The 18,809-nt window shown below is 42.0% G+C and overlaps 1 protein-coding gene across 1 annotated transcript; it reads right to left on the bottom strand.

The window, feature by feature from the left end:
- Nucleotides 1–684: 684 nt before the first annotated feature.
- stk17al (serine/threonine kinase 17a like) lies at nt 685–14,081 on the bottom strand. The gene is made up of 7 exons (XM_044331913.1): nt 13,713–14,081; nt 9,789–10,001; nt 4,972–5,116; nt 3,953–4,079; nt 3,789–3,837; nt 3,309–3,488; nt 685–2,514 (listed from the first exon to the last, which is right to left on the bottom strand). The coding sequence occupies exons 1-7, from the start codon at nt 13,835–13,837 to the stop codon at nt 2,229–2,231; spliced, it is 1,125 nt and encodes a 374-aa protein (XP_044187848.1). The 5' UTR covers nt 13,838–14,081; the 3' UTR covers nt 685–2,228.
- Between the last annotated feature and the right edge of the window lie 4,728 nt (nt 14,082–18,809).

Here is an 18,809-nt window from a genome sequence, read left to right as displayed (position 1 = left end):
TGTGAGGGGTCACAAGATGATTAACAAGAACGGAAATAAGAGGAAGAACAAATTCTCCAAGTCTGACGTTTGTCTTTTGTTTTGTTTCATGATGAAATACCGGAGAGTTTATACCAACTCAGGCCCATTAAAATGAAGCAATCTCAGTGTTGTATATCTTTGATCAAATTGCTCACATCGCATGTTTATATTCTTAAATTCCAGAGAGTGCAAGTAGATTACGTGAACATGATGAGCGTCGATGAGATGTCCACTGCCTCCTTGTTCTGGAAATATAAATTCTGAGAATATTTCAGTTGTTTTTGAGCACTTACTGAAGTATTTCAAGACCAACTAAATGCAGACATTCGCTCTATATCCTAATGGGTACATTCCCACCTAAGATTCATTTGTAGTCTTGAATTTGGGTTTATAAAAATGTGAAAACTTTTAATTGAAGATATTCTATTACTTGTGTGCCTTCTACTGACAGAGATTACAGTATGTAGTCTGAAAAACAAGCCTGGATCAGGTTGAATTCCTGTACACTAACCCCTAACCATAGAATCATACATTTTCACTGCTGTAGTTTGGATTAAACTTGATTAAATTAGAAAGTGATAAGCTATGGAAAGTAAACTCATGCTGCAATGTTAAAATGTCATTGTTACTGTTGCTATAAAACATGAGACACAGACAGAGGAGTTTGATACAAAACGTACATGTATTTTTTCTTTTACATTTTTGCAATGCATGCCATCAACATTTATTCATTTTAACATAATGTCCAAAGGGAAGTGCAAACCTGCCTGAAATTCACGAGCAGAAAAAAAAGGAATAAGTAGAAGTTAATGTACAAAATAAGACATGATACAATGATGTTAACATTCATACATTGGTAAAAAAAAACAAAAAACAAAAAAAACAATTATTTTTACATATTAATCTTAATACTAACTCACAATATACATTTCAGTACTTTTGAGAAATTATTCCTAATTTCTCTGCTCCCGAGCATCTGAAGGCAAATATCACATATGTATACAACTCTGAGCCCTTCAGTTCACCATATCATTGTTCATCTGTTACTATTCTAATAGCAAAGCCGGACTTTTTTAACCCCTGTCGATCCCTCTTTCCAAGACTGTCGTTTTGACAATATTTGAAGAGCATGAAATTGAGTGGCAACCTCTCAATTAATTACAAACAAAAAAAAATAAATTTGTGCAACTGGTGCAATAGCGAACAAAATAAAAATTTTGACTGTAATATTAACACAGAAGTGAGGTTGACGAAGTGGCACTTTGTGAAAAAAAAAAAAAAAGATCATGTGACGACTGTGATTGGTGGGAAATAGTTAATATGTACAGTACAATGTGTGACAGCGGAGTGTACTTGATGAGCCTTTGGTTTCTTATTATTACATGAAAGTCCAATAACAAAAATTTAAAAAAAAAGTGCTCAAGATTGTCCTGAAAAAAAATAAGAATGCTACTATTTCCATCTTTAAGTCAGGCATTGATGTGGCTTTGTGTATTTAAGGGGCTGAAGTGGTAGAACAAACACACATAAATTAACATATAAAACAGTGGAACAGTTAACGTCTGGCTTCAGCGTAGGTGCTGTCCTTTACTTTAATTCCTTTGTTTAACAGAAACATCTGTCAAAACCCTTAACTTCCTTCAACAAAACTCATCACATAAGGTATGACTGGGTCAGCTGAAGCATAACATGTTTTGATGTGAGTGAAGTCATTTCCCAAGGAAGCGGGAGACCTGCCTCTCCTCTGGAACCCAGTTCAAAAGGCTAATTGGGTGAAAAAGAGAAACCAGTGTGCGCACAGGAGTGAACTAGCCACAGCGTTAAGCTGCGTCCAGTTCATTTCAGTCACTTTTTTAAGGCAGCAGTGCAGTCCTGTGACAAAACCCTCGCTGTCGAGTGCTGTGTCTTCTCCCACTTCTTTCTCCTGCATCTTCATTCCTCTCACATTCCTCCCGTCATCATATAAAATCAGCACGGAGTAGCACGCATTATTCAAACACACGCACACACACACACAGGTATCAAACTACACACAGCCCAGCTCACAGACATCACAGCAGTAGAAGCAGCCAGCAGAAGGCATACAGCATCCATATAGCACGGCCCTGAGTCAAATCAAGACCGAGAAGCTGCAGGCTCACTGGCTTTCAGCATCTGCTCCGTGGAGTTTCAGTTCCTTAAGTGTCTCTCCACCTGTCAGATGTCGTTCAGCAGATCAACTCCTGTTGTATCTCAGGTCGCGTGGGGAAGGGAGGCTCACTGAAGGAGAAGGCGTCACGGCCCGTCTTCAGCTCACCCTTTCCCGGGCACATGAGGTACGACCCGATCAAGTCCATCTCAGGGGAGGGAGCCGGGCTCTCGGGCTCAGACTCCGACTGGCTCGTCTCCGGCTCATCCAAAGATGACCTGGTGTTGAGGTGCGGGTGGGAGTGGGGATGGGGGAGCTGGTTCAGCCAGGCATGGCTGAGGCATTCTTCTGCCGTGGCTCTCTTCCTGTACATACAAACACAATAACACTGTGGATGAGTGGAAATTCCCGAAGAGTTTACATAACCAATGGATTTCCAGGATATTCAGATTCACTCAATCCGTTCCCTCATAGTCGTCAGCCATATTGCTTTTCAACATTTGGTTTGGAAAACCACAAAAAAAAGCAGTGTTTGCTCTGAAGGTTTTTCCCCTCCATCTTTCACTATTACTCTGACACTAAGGAATCTTCCATTCTTTCCAACAACTCAACTAATCTGCTTCAATTAAACGATACTTATGGGAGATTATGGTTCTGGACAAGAGTCAGAGGCTACTGCTACTTTTCATCAACAAATTGTGTTGACAAATTAAGGGCTCTGTGCTGGAGCAGTCAGTCTGAATTAGAGTTTGAAGTGAGTTTATCAGTAATATGGTTAGATAGTTTCCTTTGAAATCCACCTTGGTTTAAATTTTCTTGTTTTTTATGTGGTGAAATTTCGACTGATGCAGCGTAGTGTCTGGTGTAATATCAAAACAAAACGCACTGGCCTATAAATTCCTCTTTTTCTCTCTCTAGGGGGTTAAATGGGGTGAGTTTATAGACATGATTTTTACACAAAAAGGAAATGACTTTTTGCACAAGTGACGCAAATCATGTTACCACAACCACGCATGCGGATGTACTTCCGCACCGGTGTGAACCTGACTCACATCCTCGGTGTGCAAATCAGATCGATGTGATGCTGATGGAAACTTTTCAGTTTGAGCCACAATCAGAACATCTGCTCATCTGCATCTTTACCGTAAAAAAGACTCACCTGGGGTTTTTAACCAACAAGGATTTGATGAAGTCAACAGCCTGGGAGGAGATCCCCTCGAATGTGTCTTGTGAATAGTCTATGTTGACTTGGGAGATGTTGAGGAATGTCTCCTGCTTGTTGTCACCCAGGAAGGGAGACTCACCAGTCAGCATGACATAGGTCAGGACCCCAATACTCCTGGAAGAGGGAGGAAGAAAGGGAAGGGAGTTAATAAGGCCATTTGTCATCTTTGAGAGTTACAGAATGTTTTGCAACACACTGTAGCACAACAGATGTGGCGGTTATTAATTAATTAAATGTGCAAGTATGAAATAAAGGTTATTTTGTGTTCAAAGGTCTTGACATAAAACTATCTCTTGCTCGTTAGGGAGGTGACGTCACTGTCTTGAATGTGTCGTTATTCCCATAAGTACTTAATGAGTCCTACAAGGCAGAAATGACTGGAAATAGTCTCATTAACTACAGTAGCACACTCACCACATATCTGTAGCAGTGCTGATGGGTTCGTAATTCAGGATCTCTGGTGCTGCAACAGAAACACATAGTTAGTTATGAAGCACATAGTTAGTCATGATAAATGGCACTCAAATTGAAAAGACACAGGTGATTGTGGGTATTTAAGGGCTGAATGCAGGACTCACCCACATACTCTGGAGTACCCAGGATCTCCCTGACTTCTGTGATTTTGTCCATGCGTCTTGACAAGCCAAAGTCCACAATACGAATGTCCCCTAAAGGTCTGGCACTGGTCAGCAAGATGTTCTGGGGCTGGAGAGGACAAACACACAGATTAGACAGTGGTATGTTACATAATGACTAATGATCGTTCGAGAAGCTTGAGGTTTGACATCTGAACATCTTTTGACATTTGACATCTTCGTCACTGATTACAAGTCAGTGTGAATGAGTCAGAGCATTTGCTGTGAATGGCCCCACGAGGATTTGAAGTCTGGTCAGCATCTAGCTGCTCCTCTAAGCTCAGCTCAGATGCTCACTAATCCAATCAGACGAGACTGAAAACAGGTAGGGTATCCCTGCCAACTGGCTAGATGGCTCCATGGTTAGTGTGTGGAAATACTTTAGTGTGCGGACAACTGTGCTTAATTCTGGGTGAGGCTGACTTATGCCAGAGTTGGCTGGAACATCTGAGATAAACAGAAGAGGAAAAGACAGGCTAACTATAAAGCCTGGACCATTATAGTCCATCAAACCACAAGAGCAGCTGAAGAGTACATGAGATTCTCTTGGAAATACTTTAGTGCCACACACCCAAATATTTTACACAATCAATACTCTTAAACAGAGCATTTTGTGTATTGGAACTGATCATTTTATCTAGAACCTATGCAGCTCTTTTGTAACTTGTTCATTTTTTTAAAAAATTAATAAAATTTTATGAGCAAAGAGAAAACAAACACTTGGTTAATTTGTGAGATGCTTAAGTAAAAAAAAATACCCTCAATATTAACTACCTTGTTACCTAAGAGCCAATAAAGAAAACATGATAGTCAGGTTCTTTTATTGACCGATGTCTTGTGGGAACTGGGTTGTGACACACTGAATGAGGTGAGGTTGCATAACAGAAATAATATCTGCCTCAGTCTGCTACTCGGGGGGGTGGACCGTCCTATATTGTCATATAATCTTTCAGTGTACTTACTTTCAGATCCAGATGGACCACATTGTTTCGATGCAGGAAGGCCACTCCAGTCAGGATCTGCTTGGCCAGCCGCACCACATCTTTCTCTGTGAAGGCCTCATCATTATCGGCAACACACTGGTCGAAGATTTCGCCACCGGCAGCGCTGAAAGGGAAGCACAGGAAGGAAAACTGAGAAAACAAAACAAGGATAAGATGAGAAGAAAAGACCTGTACATGGATAGCCACCCAGTAGAGTTTACTTTGGCTGACTTTCATTTTTGATTATTCATTTTAACTTATCATAATAAATTGCCTTAAACTGAACAAATACACCCTTCCTTTCATTTTGAATTGCACACGTTGACAATAGCAAATTCCAACCGATCCCATTAGTGCAATTTTACTGAACAAACCCAAAGTCGTTTCCATTTTCTTTAAAATTATATAACATCCCATATCCTTGTACTTTGGCTTGAAAAAACAAAGTCCATCCACATCTACAGACGGCATACGAGTCCAACGTGAATCAGTATAATTTTAGGTACCCCGCCTCTGCATGTACCTTCCCGTACACAGGAATATTACTGCAGATAAGAACGGTCATATCAGCTTACAGCAGGTTCAGATAAGGCCTCATACAGCATGATATGCTGCAAGTTCACTTACTAAATCAAAACAGGGGAAGCAGTGGCAAACAACAGCTAACTAATCAAAGCCTAAATATTTTCTTAAAGTGAGAGGGAACTGATACTAAGCTTTAAAGTGGCCAAAGAGGGAGAATAAAGGGAGGCAGGGGAGTAGTGTCAGGTTGGTAACTAGATACTATATGAGCCTCAGCCTGCATTGTTTTTTGCTCATTCTCCTAAAAACTACTAAAGGGAGAATCCTTTTTTTGGAATTTAGTAATCAGACAACTCAGTGGTGACTTGTCACATTTTTGCGAGAGGAATAGTCAGATTCCTGCCTGGTCTTGCTGTTCTTGTGTAACAACATTAAGTAAAGTGGAGTTAAGTGGAGGATTTACGTTGGATGCTCCATCAGTCAGATCAATGCCTGGAGCTGACAGTTCACCCCCAAAAAAAACTCAAACCATGTGTGGGGGATTTAGATTGCGCACACATGCTTTTTATCTTCAGAAGAAAACTTTGTGACCAGGCCCTGGGCATGTCTGTTACATAACCAGCACCACCCAATCCCCCGTTAGCCTCCTAACCATGCACCCTTTACTATCCTCAGCTGTGAAAATAGCACTCATGTTTTTTTGGGATTTTGAGGATATCCGTCATTGGTCCATATAATCTTTTCGCTCCTAGAACCAAATACTTGACCTGCCACCTACCCCGTTTGTTGCAAAAAAAATGCTCAATCCCACCTTACAACCCCTAAAGAGTTTAGAAGCACTGGAGATGGACGAGGAAATTCTGCACTCAAATCTGTTTACACTGATCTGCACTGTATACCAAAAGGCAAACAAACTTGGTGTTAGTGTTTACATTTGGGAGAGGAAATGAGAGGCATACGAGTGTAATTTGATGGACACTTGATTTTAGTGTTGAAAAGTCCTCATGTATGAGTTTGTGTTACATCGAAAATGAACTTGAACTTGAATCTGTCAACTGGACAGAGACATTGAGTTGACTTGTTGGCATTTACTGTACCTGTCTGAATGGTTAAAGGCTTGAAATGACAAAGTGTTTAAATGGCCTCATTAAGCTGTTAGCAGAGGGCCTGAGAGGATTTAAAATCTTGATAAAGACCATCTTGTTTAAATTCAACAGACTGCACACTTTCTGGCCAAGCACTTAAGAATTATCTGATACTTCCCTGAAGTCTAAATATGGTCTCCATGCTTTGCCTCCTTCCAAGAGAGTTAATGTACTCACTATTTCAGTGTGTGGGCAGACGGCCTCCCTTGTACTGACACGCAAGAATAAACCTACTGTAGTCAACATGAGTGAAGTGAAGGCACAGTGAAGCTAAACAATCATTTGAAGACAAGAGCCGAGAACAGATGAGCTTCAAACTCGGAATAAGGGGTTATTAAGTGGGAAAGAGACAAAAATATTTCTCTATCTTTAAGCGGTAAACCAAGTCAACCTCATTTTACATTTGCAGGAGAAGCTATCTGGTCAAATCCCTTCTTGGCTGACCACCAAACCGGGTGCTCATTCATTGACGTCACCTTAACAGCACCCCGTCAACCAGTTTCCACAAGCTTAGCCTGTCTGTTGGCTACATTTTCTGGACAGCAGTCATACTCCAGTATTGTCCAATTTAAGACTGGTGAGGTCATGAGGGCTATGGGTTAGGTTAAACGCAAGGAGATATTGAAATTAAATGTACATAAAACATGGCAATGTTCTCTAAACAAAATAATTCAAAATAGGGAAATGGAAAAAAATCTTAAATTAAATTCAAGTCATGCCATAGCAAGGGTTATTATGTGGTAAACCAAAATGAATTTTATTCTTGCAGTGTGTTGGGTTTTGAAAAGATGCCGTCAGGAGCGTGCAATGAGCATGCGTCAAGTAAATACTTGTGATATCAACAGGAGAGGAAACGCATGAATGAGATGATCTGAGTGTTTAATAAGATTCATGAGGAAAATATTTTTGCAACTTAATACATAGTCAACCCATTTAACTTTTAAAGAGTATTTGACATTTGCATTAGGATGCATTAGGATTTCTTTATCTACAGAGGTAACCTCATATTTAACCTTGTATACAGCTACAATGGGTTTATTGCTTTATTACAGTACACTCCAGTGTATCTAGAGACCAGGAAATTAAGGACTATGCCGTGCACAAAAAAAGAGTTAGATTATCAGATGGTCACAAAGTTGAGGAGTTCAGAGGTGATGCATTCATTTTTCCATCTAGTGACCATCTCTCAATTATGCTGAGGGTTTTTGTGTAACTGACGCACACTGGCATTACACTTTAAGAGGATGATAGAATTCAACTTCTCGCTTCCATTTCTACCAAGGAAGTGGTTGCGGCTACAAGACGTGTGTGTCTGTGTGTGTATGTGAGCACACAACACTTTATACCAGCGCGGTGGCGTGCTACTTTTGGGAGCATTGCTTGCCGCTTACATTGAAACCCACAGGAAATGGAAAATGGTTTTTGCGATTCTTGAAACTCATGCTGAGGTCAGTCAGTTTGAAGATGCAGCTATTCACCGTTTTCGCTCTGTGAGTGCTGCTGCAACTTTTAGACAAATGTACAGAAGAATGGATAACAACAGCATGAAGTGACATTTAAAAACCGAGCCCTTTAAATGCCAAAATATTATAACGGGCACATGTGCGGGCTGCTTAATTGCATACTAAAAAACTCAGTGCAGCTCCATTTGGCAGCTGGAGAGGATCTTGAACAATTGTCAGCTGACCTCCTGCTATGTTTTCTCTGCAGGCATGCAGGGGTGAACTGTGGTGCTACTTCCCCTTTCACACTTCAGTCAGAGGTCAAACACAGCCCCCCCCCCCCCCCTACAGAGAAGTCTTTGTTCTGCAGAGGCATTCCATGTCTGTGATGGGGATGACTAGCAAGAACTCTGCAGGAGAGGGTTTCCTGCCTGAGCAGCGAGCGGTCCAGGAACAGGGTCAGAGGAACGTGGTTCAAGAGTAATTGCCCAGTGTTATCTCTCTGAAATGAGGCGAGGGAGGTAATTAAGAGGCTAAGTGTCCTTTCCAAATCGTAATTAGACGGCGTCATTAGTGCAGTCAGAGGACACTTAGTGGATATGCATCATGTCATTTAACACCCAACCACAACAGACCAGAGCCAGACAGCCAAGTTGACCTTGCTGGGTCAGCAAGCAGCTCGACTCAGCTGCCAGCCAGTTCACCTGCATGCTGGCAACACAGTGTCTGGCAGTGAGCACTAAGTTCTCACAGCAGGGTCTAGATTGACTCATTTGTAGCTCAATATTGTCACTGTCACACACGCAGTACACATGATGCGGTTCTGCTACTGCGGGCATTTAAAGAGACAGTTACTAACAGTCATTTCGCTAGGAACTGAGGCGCTGAGGCTTTGATGTGACGAGAAACAAACCACACAGAGCGAGAGAATTTCCATTTAAGGTAGAACTCATGTAACAATAGTGCAAGGCTATGCATTTCACACGTGTGTCTGTTTTTTCTTTGAGGTGAGAAAGACCTGAGTGACACGCAACAGTATTCTCAGAAACTACAACATAACTGTAAGCTATGGGGTGGGTGGATTTTTTCATAGGTCAGACAGATAAACTGCACAAGGCTGACAATGCATGTCAAATTATCAGAGAACTGACATTGTCATTATGCAAAATACAGGATGTTGCATGACGTGTACGTAACATTTGACGTGAGGTTTTCCCCAACTAATTTCCATGAAGATTAAATCTCTGCTTATTAAGTTATCAAGTAGAGCTGGATGAATATACAGTATCAGGGAGTTTTCTCAAAGCTAGTTTGGTGTCCTCACGTATCTCGGTAATTCTGCATAAGAAAAAACTGCAATGATGGAAAGTTTTTAAAGGGATGATTAATGGATTTTCATCTGCCTAGTAATTTAGCACCAGATCATTTTATCCTAGTTTTCCTGGCATGGCTCAAACACCAACAAGTGATGAAAGTTCAAAAGGCCATTTTGAGTTCCATCATCCCTTTTTTCTCCTGTGGGCAGTGAAAGTCAGAGCTGTGTGTGTGTGTACGAGAGTCTGAACACAAACAAACTCGGGAGAGACAGTCAGACATGACTGTTCAAAATGTGATGTAGAATCTCTTTTTTTGAGTAAACTTTTAAAAAGACCTTTTTTTGTTGTTTCTGTAACGTCTACTGTCTTACCATTCCAGAACGAGGACGATTTCGGTGTTGGTTTCATAAACCTCATGCAGTGCCACCACATAGGGGCTCGCCTTGGCTGACTCCAGCACGGCAATCTCGTTCAAGATGTCCATGCGGCAGTCCTCGCCCTTCCGTCGCTTTCTCAGGAACTTGGCAGCATACTGCTTCCCCGTTGCCTTCTCAATGCACTTCTTCACCACCGCAAACTTTCCCCTGGGAAACAAAGAGGGGGAGAGAGAGAGAGAGAGAGAGAGCGAGAGAGTGATTAGTGAGGAGGCAGAATAATCACAACCACATTACTGGCTTTTTAAAAATAGTTGGTCAGAGATGGTTCTGCTCTGTATGCAAGTAGCCAATGGGACTACTGAATCAAATTTAGGTCATTCAAACTGCAGTAGAAGAAGGCTAAAATTACTGGACAAGCCCAAGACAGTTAAATGAGGTGAAACCTAGATTACAGTGCAAGACATTTGGAAAAGCCCGCCAACCGGCCACGAGTGCAACACTGTAGGCGAGGTTAAAGAACGTTTCAGAGATAAGACGGTTAAGTGGCATTATTTGAAAATACAAGCACTGCTATTGACCACTGACATGCTCAGCTGAAGAGACGTCATTAGACATTAGGTAGAGCGATTTCCCCGCCTCTCTCCAGCGTCTAGGAGGGTCTGACATGAGGCAGATAAGGCTGACGGTTTGGCAAGGACTCCTGAACAATGCAGGGACCTGATAAGGCTAACGCCACTTTATAGGTCAAGCAAACACAAAGCAACAACTTTGTTACTGGGTGTCACTCCATTTAGGAGAACATGAGACTAAAAAAAAACAAACAACAGTCACGTTAACAACCTGGCCGCTATCATTAATTTTCCTGCATCTACCCAGATGGATTCGTGGGAGGTGTTGAGGGTCAGCTGTGGGTGTGGGCAGGATGTCCGACGTGTGCAGAATTGCCTCTCTGTGTCAAGCTGACCACAATCACTAGCAGTCCCTCCCTGGCTGATAATGAGGCCTTGTCCGCTTCCCTTTCTTCACAGCTGACAGCAGCAGGGACAAATGGAATTGTGTTGACGCCTCCACCCAGACCCTCGGCTAGAGCCTGTTTCTCCTTTGACAGTCGTACAAAAGCTGACCAGTCGGCTAACGCAGCAGCCCCGAGACCAAGACCACCCACCTGACCAAGGCTGGCCAAGCAGGGGGTCACTGCTGCCACAGTCAGGTTGGAGCCACAACATGCTAAAATGGATACTGTAAACTTAACAAATATATCCAGCTAACTGACATTCCCACGTTTTATGAGCCACACAATACAGATACACCGCAGAAGGCTTGGGAAAAGTGAATAAGGGATGTGAAAAGATGACTATGAACTGGGCAGAATCTGAATGAAGTGGCCAAGTCAGAAAGGTCCAGTCAGCATGGTGCCTGTCATTTTCCCACACATTACCCCAAGCCCACTCTGCTGCGGACCAAAAACAGCAACTGTTCTGGCCGGAGCCTGGTTCTGTTTTGGCTACCGCCCCGGCGTTGTGAGGCCTGTTCCCTCTCTTTTGCTGTTTCCCACTCTCACAGAATGGTGACGACTCATTGTTCAGAATGAAAAGGCAAAACCTGTCAGAGCTTTTTCATCCTTAATTAGCCAAGTTCAGAGCAGCTCACTGTGGGCTGGGAACTACATATGGAGTGAAAAGAAATGACCGCTGGCCACAGAAAGGAGCAACAAGAGGCCTTTTTTTAAAAGGCTGACAACAGGTCAGAGGTTACTAAACACAGCCATCTTCCAGTCAGCTATCTTCACACTACTGGGCATAGAACCTGCTGGTTATACAGTCCTTTAATGTGACAACATCACAACACTTTCATGCAATATTTTACACATTAAGTTTGTTTCTTTTTTCGCGTGACAACAGGCTCTGTTAGAGTAGAAAAACTACAACTAATGAGGCCTTTCTCATACATGCTGTCTGTCTGGAACCACAAATACAATTATACAGATCAAACAGCTAATTTGCAGATTTATTCTCAGTAGAATTTGTGTGAAACTAGTCTGTCATCAATCAGCTTTTACTGTGACACATAAAACTAATTCTCTCTCTCTCTCTTCTTTTTCTCTCCTCCTCTTCCTCTCCAGTACTGGAGATGGTGAAAATTTGATTGAGAAATTGGTTTCCTGTGGAGTCTGCGTTTTGTCTCCCTCAGCGGGTCACTGACTCATGTCTGAAGTGCGATGAGAAATGACAGTCCTTACAGCTCTCATTTGCCTGCTTCACAGACAGACAGACACACACAAACACACACACATGGGTTCCTGCTTCCTGCTTTCAAGTTGACCACAACATATTTTTGTGCACAGTTCTGCAGGGGACCAAAACTCATAATGCAAAACTTGTTGATTAGAAGGCTTTGAAAATAAGGCCAATGAGCCTTATTGCTTCTTTCAACTTGATCAAGAGAGCTGAAACAACTACAGGAAAAATCAAATCAAGCACCAACAAGTTATAATGTGGTCAACATCCCTCCTAATGTACAAACTATATAGCTGATCTCCTGGCAAGCGGCACTATGTACATTCCTGCGCTTAATACGATTATGAAGCCTGATCTCAGGATGTTGTTGGGTCAAAGTCATGGGAAGAGGAGGGGAGGAGGATGAAGGGAGAGGGGAGGAAGAGAGGGTGTTTAGAGGCTGCTGTACCCTACACTTCATCAGCTGCCTCCAGCCAACCCCCCCCCCAACACACACACACACACACACACACACACACACACACACACACACACAGGTCCTGGCTGCTGTCCCAGGATGTCCCAGAGTGTTTGACAAGGAAAACTGGCCGCTACCAACTGACTCTTTATTTAGCCTGTCCCAAACTCTGCAGAGGGGCAAAGTTATAGACACAGATGCAAAAATTGGCTCAAGCAGCAATCAAACAGCTGTTAACATTAAGCAGAATCCAGGTTGTCAACTTTGGTGACTTGTCTTAATTCTGAATTGGGGTGAGAAGTCATTATTGTCTGGTATATACTGGGGAATCCTTGCCTAAACACCACTGGAATGTGCACTTCAGTGTCTGAGTCCAACACATTAAATGTGACCCACAAAATGCATTCAGCTGGAGAGAAAGACAGACAGACAGAGAGAGAGAGAGGGAGAAGTGAATGACGTTAGATGGCATATTTGACGCTGCATCTCTTGAGAAACCGGTATGAAACAGGAAAACTGTCTTTAGTCTTCACACTATATTGAGTTATAGTTGACTTTACAGTGTCTACCAAGTGTAAGCTGTACCTGTTCTCTCATTAGTCCACATTACCTCACACTTGTAATACTTTGACTCATTCAAAATACGACTCCAAACCAATACTTAAGTTCAGCTCGTGGTATTTTACACTTTCACCACCTCATGTAGGAGGATCTACTAAACCACGCAGGTGGGCATAAGAGGAAACGATAACAAAGGTTGGTGAACTTAAACCCAGAGAACAATATCACGCTTTCTCTTCAGTGATCATTCTACAACTATGCAAACTCATACTTTCTCAAAGCTTTCTGGACCCCCTGCATCTTCACATAACTCTGTCCAACTCAAGTTTTTTAAATCCAAAAGATCAGAAAGTCCTAAAACTATTCATCAACTTTCATCCAAGACGCACGGAAAGCGCATTACCATTGCGCGTCCGGGGATGCCAAATGCGCGACTCCATCAGCAGCTTTTCTCTGAGATGGAATGCGAGATTAGAAATGTTCAATCAACACGCTTCACGTTACCAAGTGCAGAGATTAACATCTAATATGATTACCCGATTTACATCATCATGGTGTTGCAAATTCCACTCAGCCAGCACACGAACAAAGTCAGCAACACAGATTAGTTTTTTTTTTTCATCAATGAATGCTGGAAACCATTCATGCGACAAACAGATTTACCTGCCCAGTTCTTTGCCGACCAAGTCGTAATTGGCTGTGAACGGGTCAGCTCTAATCCTCGTGTGGATTTTTGTCACGATTCCGTTCTTGTTCATCGTTGCTGAATCTGGCATTGAAGTTGGCATGAAACAATTCTCTTTCACCAAAAAAAAAAAAAAAAAACCCAAAACAAAGACAAAGATTTATGATCCGATCAAGTAAAGACTCGCATGATAAAAAGGGTCGTCTAGAGCCTACAGGAGCTGTGTCAAACCACCGGGAGATAATCCAGGTTAAACGCGTATCCCAAACAAAAGATGATGCCCTGCAGGAGTGTGACACCGTCGGTGCGGCAAATTGGTTTGAGTGCTACTACAAATTCTTGACATGAAAACTCCTCGCCCGCCCCCTGCGATGACGTTCAGCAGTAGAAACCAATGGAGCTTGTTGCAACTCAGGACCGTCCTCTTCTGCAAGCTGGCAGTGGTGCGTTCAAGTGATAGGAATTTATCTTGGTGCAGGTAAACAAACACTTTAATCGTTACTTTCAGTTGAGCAGTTTTTTTATTATGATGACTTAAACCAATAAAATTGTAGCAATGATTAAATATGAAACATCCTTAATGACATCGTAAAGAACTGTGCACTTTATCCCCTCATAATTTACAGCAGTTTCTATGTTATGATGTACAATATCAGTTTAGAATTGCAGCTATATGTCAGCCTTTAAGGGCGAGTAAAGTCTCACTAAAACAGTGAAGCAAGAATTAAAATGTGTTTGCTGAGATTAATCAATAAGGCATTTAAATGGTAACCTAACCTCAAAGCTGATTGACCCTTCATTTCCCTTATTTCTAACCCTGCATGATACCCACCTGCTCCCAAATTTAAAAAAAACAACCCATAAAGACGCAAAATATGTCCAGAGTCATATACAAACACGTGCACACACACATGCGCTCACAAGCATTTGAGGCATGTTTGACATTGGTATCTGTTTTCCTGCTGCTTGCACTGGGTTTGGCTTGGCTGTACTTCAGGTGAGAGTTGGCCTTTTTTTTTCTCACACAACTTTAGTCATGAATGTGAAGCTGCCCTTGAGGTGTGGGAGCTTTCTGCATAGCGTCTTCTATCTCATCTGTGGGAGAGTTGTTTGTCTGCCTACTGAAGCTGCACTGTCATTAAAGAAGAATTCAAAGCATCCCATTAGACAAGTCTTCATCAGGCATTGCAAGATATTTAGCTTGGAAAGTACAGTGATGTTGATTTACACCCAGGTGCTACAGTTTTTTTTTTTTCTCTCTCTCTGTTATCTAATATTCGAGTCAGAAATAGAAGACGCACTATCATAACGGAGCTGTTGTCAGGATAGTTTACATAAAGGCAAGCCTGTGAGGGAAGATGATTGGTATTTATGGCCTGCAGAGTGGACCAATGTGACGATGACCTGTACTCCATGGGAAATGTGTCACCTAACCTCCAGGGGCTTGCTGCAGCTAAAACTGTGAAACTGTGAAGCTGTTAGAAAGACAGAGGCCCCGACTGACCCCAAGCAAACAGCACACACACACACACACACACACAGCAAATCTTCCCCAGCTGAGAGCCAATCCCAGACAATAAAGGAACCAGTGGTAGGAGCTGTGGTTATAGCCTTGTGTAAGGAGGTAATATCAGACACAAGGCAATATGAGACATTTTCCTTCCTCAAATGCTTTGTTGTACCCAATAACTGGACTCGTGCTATCAGTCACTGCCATCTAGAGCTGCATCTGATGATTATTTTCCTGTATTTATTTTTGAGATTAATTGTGTAGTCGTTGTTTAAGTAAGTGTTTCGGCACTCTTTTCATCATAATAGCAGGCACTAGGGCTGCAACTTGAGATGATTTTCATTATCAATCAATCTGACAATTGTTTTCTTGATTAATTTATCAATGGTTTTGGCTATGAAATGTCAGAAAATAGTGAAAAATGCTTCTTCATGCTCCAAAAATGTCTCATATTGATTGATCAATAGTCCAAAATCCAAAGATATTCACTTTACTATCATGTATGGCACGTAAAAGCTTCAACTTTTTGAGAAGTTGAAACCAGCAAAGGTTTGACTTGACGAATGACTAAAATAAATTTTTGATTATCAAAGTAGTTGGCGATGAGTCGATTAATCGTACAGCTCTACTGGGCACATGTCTTTGTTGAAGAAGGCAGATGCTCATACCAGCCTTTATATTTCATGATTCTAAATGAGGAGATGGGTATCTGTGCTGCCTTGAGGGAAGCGAGCAGAAAAAGAGGAGATGACAGAATGACAGGTCCTTCTGTACTGATTTTATTGCCCGTGGCTTAGCACATTGCTAGTGGTCGATCACATGCCCTACATAGCTGTTATCTAGCACACAGAGCAGGATTTGTCCTATCTTACCATACCAAAGCTAATTTTGTTGCCACAAACAGCAACTGATGTAAAAGAGACCTATTGAGAGTGGACATTCCACAAACCCTACCGAGTCATTAGTATCCAGCGTCAAGGTTACATAACCTGTTACGCCTCCTCAAATTGTTACCTTAAGTCCTAGCAGGCCCGCGCTGAAGCCATGACCCTCTTTCTCTGCCAGCCATCCCATTAAAGCCGAGGTCAGAGTTCAGAGGAGCCACGTTAGTGAGGGAGCTCTACCCGGCCCCAGAGACCTAATGAAAACACATACCAGTGAATTAGCCTGCCAGCCTGCAGTTTAGCTAACATAAATATGAGAAGTTCAGCCATGACCTGGGGAGCAAGAACGCTTTCCGAACCACTGGAACAAACAGGCCTAGTCATGACTGGGTCAGAAAACACAGCTCATGTTTTTAACAAGACCTCGGCTGTAGAGTAACGATTGGATCCCTTCCAATAAAGTGTTGAAGATATGGATCTGACTGACGTAAAGGATATGTGATAGGTTAAATGTGACGATTTGGTGAAATAACAATATAATTTCTCAACTGTAAAACAAGAAGTGATTTTCATTCCAGTCCAATGAATGCGTCTTCCGTTCATTGTGGCAGCAGGCATCTCACCCTCATGCAGGATGAATAATCAGAGGTGCAGTTATTCTTACAAAGAGCCGCTAAAAAGAGCCAGCAGAGGTAAAAGGTTGTGGGTGGAGGGGCAGAGGCAATGTGGAGTTAAAGAGGCAGCCATCGCAGGATCAGGGTACACTATTAAGCTCTCTTATGACTCCCTTAGGTAAATGTGTTAGAGAGACAGACAGTCTTTTGTCCACATTTTCAAAGATGTCCTTTCTCTCCTCTCCTTTTTGTTGCCTATGGGTGTGTAAAAAGAGAGGGGGGTTCCTCATTATGTAAGTGTTTTTCTCCTGTGACTCTGTGACACAGTGCTGTTAAATGTTTGCTGCAGCTCCTTTATGAGTCTGCTTGGAGGCCCCGTGGAATCATGTCAGGATCTCCTGATAACATCCCAGACTTTTTCCTTTCTGTTTGAAGGACCACAATGACCTGTTTCCACCCGGTGCTTATAACACTGAGGCGGTATCAATGAGGAAGTATGCCATCATCCGGCACCGGCAAATGTCTGACTTATGAGGTGTTGTGAGGAGGTAATGAAGAATAAAGTCAAACAGCTCTTACTGAGTCTCTTTGAGTCTCTTACTTTACCTCCCTTCCCTTTCTTCCCTTTGTTTTGCTCCATCTGATAGCATCACAGGAAACATTTCATGAGAATGATAACGCCATCCACCTTTTTTTTTTTTAGGAAATTTTCCTTGTTAACAAGGTCTAAAAGACTACATCTGCAAAATTGTTGAATGCTGAGTCCTTCCAGAGCATGATTGGTAGCTGTTTAAATTCTCTGTTTATGGTTCTTAGTTATAAACCATTGTTTATGCAGAAAGAGGATTCCATGTAATGAATGGGTTCAGACTCAGGAGGGCTACTTGCTAATCTCACCTCAGTCGATAAGTGTTCCCTGTCTTCTTTGGTTGCTTATACAGTGCTTCAATACACATCTTATCTGTCGTATCGTATCATGTGTTGTGCAATTTGTAATTAACAAGCAACTGATGTTTTGGCAAAAAGGGCCCCATGTCTCTGCACGACCAGACCCTAATTTGCTTGGTCGGATAGCGTGTATGTCACCATTTAGAGGGTTAGGGCAGACTAACAGAAGGCTGATTTAATACATGATGTCATGCTTTCATCAACTCTATAAATCATTGGTGCAGTGGTGTAATGATGGCGAGCCTAGGTCACACACTGGTGTGATCTCTAATCTGTTTGCGCTGACCTCAGTGAATGGAGCCGCAAAGGTCTCACACCTCATAAAATTAAACAGCCCAATAGCTTCGGTTGATTTAGATGCTTAACGCACCACCCACGTCTTAACTCCTTCTCTCTCTCTTACTGCTGGTATTTCTGCCACATCAACTACTGTGGTTAACAAAAAGGACAGACGTCTCCTCAGTGGGTTCCCAAACATCGGTGCTGGAAGTCATTCACTTCTAGACTGCAGGATGACGTGCAGAGCTGACGCTCGAACGGTATTAAAAGATAAGTTCCTAATCCTTTTGGCAACAGAGAAAGGACTGAAAGAGGGATAAAAATAAGTCATCAGAATAGGCTCGAGATCACATCGCCTTGTTTGTAATCTAAAGACAACACATGGCAAACAGGCCTGGAGAGGAAGCAGTGTGTGGCCTCATTGAGAATCCTCCATTTGGATTTCAGGCAGTCACATTATCTTATCATGTGTGGTAGAGTTGGATGCTCTGATTGAACAGTGCTGATGATGTTGAGGAACAAAGATAAAAAACTTTACAAAACTTTACAAAAGAAAAAAAAGATTAAGGGTAATGTATATACAGTCTTTTTTCAATGAATAGTTAGCATGTTCTGTTTATTTGTTCATTTTATTGGGTTAAGACACATCTGCAATTTCAGATTAAACTATAGGTTAAATGACTGGCAGTATGTTACTTATTTATTTCTTCCGTATGCTTTGAGGATGAGCATAGTCTTTCACAGTTATTTTATTGATCCAACCAAATCAAGAATAAATAAATAAACTAGCGAGAACAAACATCCTAAACTGTGACTGTGACTTGCCTAACCTTTGCAAAT

The sequence above is a fragment of the Thunnus albacares genome, chromosome 17, assembly GCF_914725855.1.
Source record: "Thunnus albacares chromosome 17, fThuAlb1.1, whole genome shotgun sequence".
NCBI classification, from domain to species: domain Eukaryota; kingdom Metazoa; phylum Chordata; class Actinopteri; order Scombriformes; family Scombridae; genus Thunnus; species Thunnus albacares.
This window is presented reverse-complemented; position numbering and strand designations above follow the sequence as displayed.